This window comes from Cyprinodon tularosa, unplaced genomic scaffold (assembly GCF_016077235.1).
Source record: "Cyprinodon tularosa strain WSP-4 unplaced genomic scaffold, ASM1607723v1 ctg121, whole genome shotgun sequence".
Taxonomy (NCBI): Eukaryota; Metazoa; Chordata; class Actinopteri; order Cyprinodontiformes; family Cyprinodontidae; genus Cyprinodon; species Cyprinodon tularosa.
The window spans coordinates 942,435-951,954 of record NW_024038015.1 but is presented as its reverse complement, the minus strand read 5'-3'; the positions used below and the strand labels follow the sequence as shown (position 1 = coordinate 951,954).

General features: G+C 35.7%; 1 protein-coding gene across 1 annotated transcript; it reads right to left on the bottom strand.

Moving 5' to 3' along the window:
- Positions 1-6,075: 6,075 nt before the first annotated feature.
- Positions 6,076-7,918, bottom strand: zgc:123278 (uncharacterized protein LOC641569 homolog). Its single transcript, XM_038275738.1, has 6 exons — positions 7,735-7,918; positions 7,545-7,629; positions 7,374-7,439; positions 7,086-7,249; positions 6,854-6,956; positions 6,076-6,715 (listed from the first exon to the last, which is right to left on the bottom strand). The coding sequence occupies exons 1-6, from the start codon at positions 7,774-7,776 to the stop codon at positions 6,615-6,617; spliced, it is 561 nt and encodes a 186-aa protein (XP_038131666.1). The 5' UTR covers positions 7,777-7,918; the 3' UTR covers positions 6,076-6,614.
- Positions 7,919-9,520: the final 1,602 nt, after the last annotated feature.

Genomic DNA, 9,520 nt, shown 5'->3' with positions numbered 1-9,520 from the left:
TTCATGATATTTTGCCTCTGTCTATAGGCCTTTTCAGGTGATGTGACATTTGGTTAGGTCATTCCAAATATGGAGTTTAATGGAATTAAACTCTTTTTTTATTTTTTTTTTTAAGAATTCTTGTTTCTACAGTAATGCTGAAAAATTACTCTGTAGCAGACACTTGGATATTTTGGGATAAACTTGGGTATGCCTAATTAGTCACGAAATTTGTTACCTTAATAAAAGTGTGGTTATTACCACACTAAAAGAGATATTACCACCCCCAGTTTTTCACTCTGGGCAGGTTTTACCTTATAGAACTTTAATTTTGGTTTTTATCATACCATGACTCTACTCTACATGACTCAAATTACAAATTGTTCTGGAAATTTTAGCCAAGCCTTGATGTTTTTCAGTTGATGGGAAATATTCCTGGCTTTTTAAGTATTCTCCCCAGTTCTAACCAATTTAGAAGAACTGTCGCATGTAGAAGACTATGGAGGACCAACTCTGCCATATTTAAAAATAAATACAGAAATAAATAAATGCTCAATAAATGTATAAGCATACAATTAATTGCCAACAAAAAAGTGAGACATAAATGTATATAACTCTTAATTAGCTTCTTTATTTATTTGCCTTTGTAATATTTACCTTATTTATTTTTCTGTCCTTTATAATCTTCAACTTTATTTTTTAATTACTTATATTTTTAAGTATTTATTTATGTGCATGTTATAATATTTTTGTCTGTTTTATTCTTCCTTTGTATTTTTTTTACCTTAGTTATTTCTTCGCCGCTGTTTATTTCTCTCTGCCCTTTTTACATTTCTGTCTGCCCTTTTTACATTTCTCTCTGCCCTTTTTACATTTCTCTCTGCCCTTTTTACATTTCTGTCTGCCCTTTTTACATTTCTCTCTGCCCTTTTTACATTTCTCTCTGCCCTTTTTACATTTCTGTCTGCCCTTTTTACATTTCTCTCTGCCCTTTTTACATTTCTCTCTGCCCTTTTTACATTTCTCTCTGCCCTTTTTACATTTCTGTCTGCCCTTTTTACATTTCTCTCTGCCCTTTTTACATTTCTCTCTGCCCTTTTTACATTTCTGTCTGCCCTTTTTACATTTCTCTCTGCCCTTTTTACATTTCTGTCTGCCCTTTTTACATTTCTCTCTGCCCTTTTTACATTTCTGTCTGCCCTTTTTACATTTCTCTCTGCCCTTTTTACATTTCTCTCTGCCCTTTTTACATTTCTGTCTGCCCTTTTTACATTTCTCTCTGCCCTTTTTACATTTCTGTCTGCCCTTTTTACATTTCTCTCTGCCCTTTTTACATTTCTGTCAGCCCTTTTTACATTTCTCTCTGCCCTTTTTACATTTCTCTCTGCCCTTTTTACATTTCTGTCTGCCCTTTTTACATTTCTCTCTGCCCTTTTTACATTTCTGTCTGCCCTTTTTACATTTGTCTCTGCCCTTTTTACATTTCTGTCTGCCCGTTTTACATTTCTCTCTGCCCTTTTTACATTTCTCTCTGCCCTTTTTACATTTCTGTCTGCCCTTTTTACATTTCTCTATGCGTTTCTGCCTCATTATGCAAATGAGGAGGGGGTGTGTCCTAGAGAGTCAACTTCTGCTCATTGGTTGGCTTGGCGGTCCATCTTCTTAACTCACAGAGCTCAGAGTACTAAGTTAAATGTTCTCTTTTCTGTTGCTGTTGTTCAATTAAAGTATGTTTTAAGATCATTTGAGGCGAGAACCTTATACTTTTAAGCATCACCATATGGCCCATTCACAGATTTAATGCGTAATTTAAAAGAAAATGTGACGAACTTGAGAGGACCGTGGCAACCAGCGGAGCTCCGAAGCTGACGGCAGCCAGGTCTATAGCCAGGCTATGATGGCGATTTCCTGTTGTATTTGGCAAAGTCCCTACTCAAGTTCTAATGACTTCAGACTCGACATCAGACTCTCCTCCTGTAGATTCGACCGATGTAGTAAAATGCTAACCAACACGCTTCACACACGGCTATGCCAAGAGAGGGCCGCTGCAACAAAAAATCGCCATCATCACCAGCGATTCTTCACACACGGCTATTCCGAGAGAGGGCCGCTGCAGATGGGCTGTGGTTAGACCTGGCTGCCGTCAGCTTCGGAGCTTTGCTGGTTGCCGCGGTCCTCTCAAGTTCGTCACATTTTCTTTTCAATTACGCATTAAATCTGTGAATGGCCCATATGGTGATGCTTAAAAGTATAAGGTTCTCGCCTCAAATGATCTTAAAACGTACTTTTATTGGACAACAGCAACAGAAAAGAGAACATTTAACTTAGTACTCTGAGCTCTGTGAGTTAAGAAGATGGACCGCCAAGCCAACCAATGAGCAGAAGTTGACTCTCTAGGACACACCCCCTCCTCATTTGCAGAGAGAAATAAACAGCGGCGAAGAAATAACTAAGGTAAAAAAATACAAAGGAAGAATAAAACAGACAAAAATATTATAACATGCACATAAATAAATACTTAAAAATATAAGTAATTAAAAAATAAAGTTGAAGATTATAAAGGACAGAAAAATAAATAAGGTAAATATTACAAAGGCAAATAAATAAAGAAGCTAATTAAGAGTTATATACATTTATGTCTCACTTTTTTGTTGGCAATTAATTGTATGCTTATACATTTATTGAGCATTTATTTATTTCTGTATTTATTTTTAAATATGGCAGAGTTGGTCCTTCATAGAAGACAGCCTTTCAGTCTGTGTTACTGCCTTCCTTTTTAAATGCCCTCTGACCAGATTCCATGTTTTGTCATTTAAACCATTAAAAAAGATGCTTCAAGTTTTAAGACTGTATTTTTGTTTCTTAATGTGCAACCTTCTGATAACTCTTCTTACTCTGCCCCTGTACGTATACAATTGCAGAGTAAGGGCAGTCTGCTGGTTTTTGCACCTCTCATATTGCCGTTACCTTTGTACAGCACAATCATGAGATCATTTTTAACAGTACTTACTGGAAGGGTGCAGAAAAGTATTTTCCAACCAAATCAAAAAAGGAAAGCTAAATTTTATTTCAGGTTAAACATTCTTTAAACTGCATGCAGGTGTGTATCTAAGACAACTATTATGGTGCAAAGGTGAATCAAAATGTACTTAGGCAGTCATATTTCCACAGTTTTTTTCTTCTTATGTTTCCCTTCCAACAGATTTGTTTTTTTTTTCAGTTACATTGCACAAGATATACAGTGGGTAAAATAAGTATTGAACAGGCCTCCATTTTTCTCAGTAATATTTGTAGAGGTGCTAATGACATGACATTTAAACCATATGTCAAATTGTGTGTCAATCAATGAAATCCACACATTAAAGAAAAAAAGCATAAATGTCCAGACATTAAATCATTTGTAATAAAGTAAAACGACAAAGAAAAAAAGGTATTAAAAACACTAAAATTTATTTAATATTTTGTACTAAACAGCTAATGACAGCTTCATGGAAATTAGTCACACGCATTGTTCAGATGTGATTTTGGCCCATTCTTCCACACAGTCTTCAAATCTTGAATTGAGTTTCCTTGGCTGTGTGTTTGGGTTCATCGTCTTGATGAAATATCCACCCAGTTTTCATCTTCTTCATCCTAGTAGATGGTAGCAGAATGTCTCAGTACATTTTTCCATTCATCCTTCCTTCAATTATTTGAAGTTTGCTCATTATCATATGCTGAAAAAATGACCCTGGCTACGATGTTCCCATCTCTGAACTTCTCTGTTGGTATGGTGTTTATGGGGTGATAAGTAGCACCATTTGACCTCTAACATTATGGGCCGGATTTATCAAGATCCAATTTTGCGTGCAGTAATTTGCGCTCGCAAACTGGAATTTTGCGCGAGGGGCTGAACCATGGTTTGCGGGTGATTTAACAAGAGTGATTGCGTAACTGGTGGAAGGTGCAAAACTGTTGGAGACGCCCTATTTAAATGATGGTTTTGCGTGTTTTGTGGTTTGCGGCAAAGTAGTTTGTAGTCTGTACAAACTAGTGCATTAAGAAATTTAAATCTTACAGTGACCCCCAACAAAAAAAATAAATAAGTAAATATATATATATATATATATATATATATATATATATATATATATATATATATATATATATATATATATATATATATATATATATATATATATATATATATATATATATATATTTTTTTTATAAATTGGCAACCTTTATTCCCTAAGGTGGTATGTGCTGCAGTAAAAAAAAAAAAAAAAAAAAAAAACAGGTGTTTTGTATTGGCCTGTGACTGTGGATGAGATCCCCGCAGCATTTGGCACGTTGCTCCACAGGCGCAGGGGGAGAACCCCGACCCCGTCGGACAGCACTTCTGAAAAAACGAGATTGGGAGATCCCAGCTCTCGCTGCAACCGTACGCTGGAATGACCCAGATGCAAAAAAGTGCAATGTTGCAAGGAGTTTAGTGATATCTGGTATTGCGTGGGTCCTCCTTGTGGCTGGCTCCAAATCCATTCGGAGTTCCCCCAACAGCTCCAAAATGGCAATGCTGGATAAACGATATGTTTTGATGATCGTTTCCTCGTTCATTGCAAAAATATTCACACGGAGTGAAAAAATGCGTTCTCTGCGTCTCCTTGCTTCATTTCCATGTCTCCTTCTTGCGACAATAACCGCTGCCATGTGTGCGCAATTACGCATACAGACCATTTGCACCTTCTTTTGAAACGTGTTAAATATAGAGTCAGATACCGTTAGCAAAATTGCGTTCAAGTTTGATAAATCACTTTGCGAGTGCTAAATTAATATATTTACATGTTCTCCTCCCACAAGACGCACTTTTGCGTGTAAACGCCCCATATTGCATATTCATTGCAGAAAAAGTACTAAATGGACAAGAGGCGCTATTTAGCACGTTTTGAAGACCAAATGCTTTTAGCACGCTGTTGATAGATCAGTTTGTACATTTTTTAGCGTGCGCAGTGAAATAGCTCACGTTTTAATACACGCAAACCTTTGATAGATCCGGCCCTATGTGTATTATAGCATCCAAAGAGTTCAATTTTGGTCTCATCTGACCAGACTATATTCTCCTACTATTTCACAGGCTTGTCTGAATGTTGTGCAGCAAACTTTAAACAAGCTTCATCGTGCTTTTTCTTCAGCACTGGAGTCTTGGAGAGCGTGCATACAGGCCATGGCAGTTGAGTGCATTACTTATTGTTTTCTTTGAAACAATTATACCTGCTAATTCCAGATCTTTCTGAGGCTCTCCACAAGTAGTCTTTGGCTCTTGGACAACTCTTCTGATAATTCTTCTCAGTCCTCTGTCAGAAATCTCGTGAGGGGCACCTGGTCGTGGTCGGTTTATGGTGAAATGGTGTTCTTTCCACTTCCAGATTATGGCCCTAACAGTGCTCACTGGAACATTCAGAAGATCAGAAATCATTCTGTAACCAATGCCATCATTAAGGTTGCAAAAGTCTTGAAAAAGCTCTTTACTTTTACCCATCATGAGATGTTTCTTGTGTGATATATAGACACCTTTTTATAGGCCATCATTTGTGACTGAACCAGCTGATAGTAATTTGCACTGACAAGGGGGAGGATTGCTTTCGAATAACTGAGAGATTTCGGCTGATGTCTTGGCTATTCATACCTTTTTACACCTCCCTCTCTAATACTTTTTTTGTGTCATTTCATCTTATTATACAAAACTTAATTTCTGGATATCTTGGTTTGTTTGTTTTTTATTATGGCATTTTAAATACTTATTTTAACCTGCTGTATACTTTACAATGTAAAAAAAAAAATCCGAAAAAGATATGAAAAGGAGTTTTACTTGGCAATATAACAGGAGTAAGCAGACTCTTTATACCCATTTCTTAAACTTTCTTCGTCTTTTTCATCTGTGTATCACAAAAAAATGTCCATAGATTCATTTCTATAGCTTCTTCTTTATAATTAAGATCCTTGTTACTTGAGTTGTTTAATATTTTCCATCTAGTTACATTGTTCAGTGAACCACAACCCTGAATGAGTTATCTGACTCATACTTTTAGACAAACACAACAAGAACAACTCTGATTTCTTTATAAAAGGCCTTTATTTACATAAAATAAAAGAAGTATGTCTTTGAGTGGTTACGGAGGAAAGTTCCAGAAATGTCTAATAAAGTAACTCAGATATTAAGGAATATCAATGTTTTGTTTCTGCTTAAAGTTTGCAGTTTTATTTTCTATTCTCTTAAAGCTTTTGATATTTAAACAAGACTATTTGCATGCTATGAAAAGTCCTATTGAGCTGTATTTGGTTATATCTGACTTCTCTGTTCAAAGGTCCATGTCATATCACCAAAGTAGACAATCAGTACAAACAACGTTTTTTTTATGGACTGGTTGTAAAATATTTCATGGTGGTGAGAAAATGGAAGCTAGAAGAACCTAAAATAGTAAAAGAAATCTAATTTCCACAATCCTAAAGCATTTGTTTGACGTTCATGCATGTCACCGTTTTAGTTTCAACTTCCAGTTAGTTAACGGTATGGGCTTTTTTAGATTTTCTACTCACAGACTTAAATCAAAACATCACATATTTACACAAAATATTCAAATATGTACAACAAACTAGCAACTGGTTTCATTTTCCTGTTGGAAAGGTTGGCCATCTCCTCTGGGTAAAGACACACAATATCTTCCATCTTCTTGTCGGTTAAACTGCAACCAACCTAAAAGAAAAAAACATATTTTCTCTTATAGAAAAACCAATTACATACTTTGTTTTATTTATAGGTGGAGTTCTTGTTGCCCAGTGGTGAAATCTTAAAATAAGCTGTTATTCTAAAACATAATTTAGTATTACTTACATGACGCTTGTTCAGGCTCAGGATAAGGACGCATTGCTAATGGAGGGAACTCTCCAAAAACAGCAACCATCACCTGCAGTAGGCTAAATAGATCCCCTTCACCCTGATAGAGGAAGTAAGAAAAAGCGTCTTAGTGAAGGGTACATCTCAGCGCACAGAAACATGAATCTGTATACATTGATTTGTTTTTTCAAACTTAAAAATCAAAATAAATCGTTTTTTTTTCTCATACCTTCTTCCAGTCTTTCAAGTAAGGCATCCTGACTTTGCCGTCGCTGGAAATGTACTTTCCTTTAACAATGATCATCTCGTGTGTCGGCTTCACAAAGCACATAGGCGCCACATTGGGGTAGTTTGGCTCAATCCAAACACATATGGGGATGTTATAGGACTTGTCTTGAATAAAAACATGAAGGAACATCACTACATCACAAACATTTCTTTAATGTTCACTACTCTCAGTCATACTTCACCGAGGTTATGATCTATTTTACATGGATCAAAGTACAAATTCAGCTACCTTTATAGACCACAGGAATGATTCCTGTAAGGTTCATCAGGTTCTTTCTGGACCCATCTCTGTAAACTGTACAAAATGAGACAAAGACTTAATCTCTGAACTTGAAAATGATTTTAATGGATGGCATTAAAGTGTGATGACTGAGCACATTTGATGTGTTTCTTTGCATACCGAACTCCTCAACTGCAGGCACAAGGTCTTTAAAGTAAGTTATGGCAATAAAAACTTGATGGGCCACATATTTTCGCTGATATCCCTTTGAAAGAGTTAAAAAAAAGAATAAAAAAGAGATATGACAAAGGCTTTCTAATGGAAACAAATTCATCAGTAGTAGATAATAATAATAATAAAAAAAACTTACCCTTGGAAGCATTTTCTTTATAATATCCATTGTGAATGACATTGTCAATTTGAATCTCACTTAAAAAAAACCCCGAAAACAAACAAAAAAGAAGATTAAAACAGAATTTAAGCCCGAGAGTAGAAGGAAGAGCTTTGCTTTGTGATCAGCTTCTAACCTGTTTATCTTCAGGACAAACTCCTGTATTTTATAACCCTGGAAGGCTGGGAAATAACCAGCCCTACAATTATGCAAATGAATGCTCTAGAAAGAGGGATATGTACCAGATGGCTTTAAAAAAACAAGAAAAAAGTCTCTAAGTTCAGTTTTAGAGATTTCTTCTTCTGTTTATAAAAATAATCACAATAAACCTTAGATATAAAAAAAAAAAAAAAACTAAGGTGGATCAAATTGTTTTAGATGCCACCATTGAGGTTATATATCACTAAAGTCTTGACGACATCTGCAATAAAAAGAAAAAATACATAACTTCCGGACCCCCCCCCCCCCCCCCCAACATATTTACCAATTAAAGAGATATTGCAAACATTATTTAAAAACTGGACGTATTTTACAGGAGTTATATTGTTGCATATTGTTTTCCTCCAGTTGAAGTGGTTTAACAAGAAAAGCAATCGATAAAACTGTGTGATTTGTTACGGTTTCACTAAGAAATTTTAAAAAAGGAGCTCCTAGGTTCCAGTCCCATGCCCAGAATGTTCTCATCATGCATGTGTGGGTTCTCTCCAGGTACCCCAGCTTCCTCCCACATTCCAAATGCATTACTATTAGGTTGTATCCAATGTGGCATAGCACACTTATACATGTCTAGTGCTTTCCAAAATGTTTTTCTAATCATTTTTCTATTTCTTACCGCAAATTAAAATTCCGTTATGTTCTTTCATTAATCATTTTATAAGCATGCTTACAGCAGAATAAGATTCACCCTTTAAGAAGTACTTTCATATGTAGTAAAAAGAATCTAAAGTTATACTGAAGTGTGAATATTTGCTTTAATGGGATTTTAACAGTCAGATTATGTTCTTCACATAAAAATGAGAACAGAGTTGCTAAAATAAATTTGCCTTTCAAAAATATCCTAAATTAAGAATATGTACCTGGATAAAAAGTTCCCATTAAAATGTGATACAAAATGGATTTGATCATGGTTTAACAATCCAAGGACTTTCCTTTGCATGATGACTTTTTAAGCGTCCTAAAAAAGTTAAAACAGAATCCACTGGACTTTGTTTCCAAGTTGGAAGCCGTCTCTATTTCCATCCAGGAAGATTTTTCAATTCAAAATGTCAGGAATAGCGTTGAGTTTGATTCTTTATACAGTAGCCCAACAAAGCCTTGCTTTTGCTAACAAAACATGCAAACTGAAACGGATGAATGGGTCCTCCCTTTTGGAATGACTATGACCTGGACGACTGAGAATCTTCACCAGATTTTTTTAAGTGCTTTGTAAATTCATAATGAGGAAGATTAGAGATGGTCATATATGTCTACATCTATGTATGCACATGAATGCAAAAAATATAATCCATGTCTTTCCATGGGTTGGATTCAATCCCTCTCTAAGGGAGGATACTGAAACCCAAGCGGTCTACCAGTATGTGCATAGATGTTTGATGATGTTTTACCCTTGCTAATGTAACCATTGTTTTTATTAAATCCCTGTGACATTCTTACCTACTTCTTACCTGGGTATTTTTCTTACCTAAAAGCTACGTTTGGGGCCAGATATTCACTAACTCTGGTCTACTTCACAAAAATAGAACCAGAACCAAACATGGAGCAGCAG

What these genes read in the sequence shown, in the direction of transcription:
- zgc:123278 (XM_038275738.1), bottom strand. Translation starts at nt 7,776, where the DNA reads ATGTCATTCACAATGGATATTATAAAGAAAATGCTTCCAAGG. An exon ending in TAAAGAAAATGCTTCCAAGG is followed by an intron (nt 7,630 to 7,734) that starts GTAAGTTTTTTT and finishes ACTCTTTCAAAG; the next exon opens with GGATATCAGCGAAAATATGT. An exon ending in CATTCCTGTGGTCTATAAAG is followed by an intron (nt 7,250 to 7,373) that starts GTAGCTGAATTT and finishes TTTTTATTCAAG; the next exon opens with ACAAGTCCTATAACATCCCC.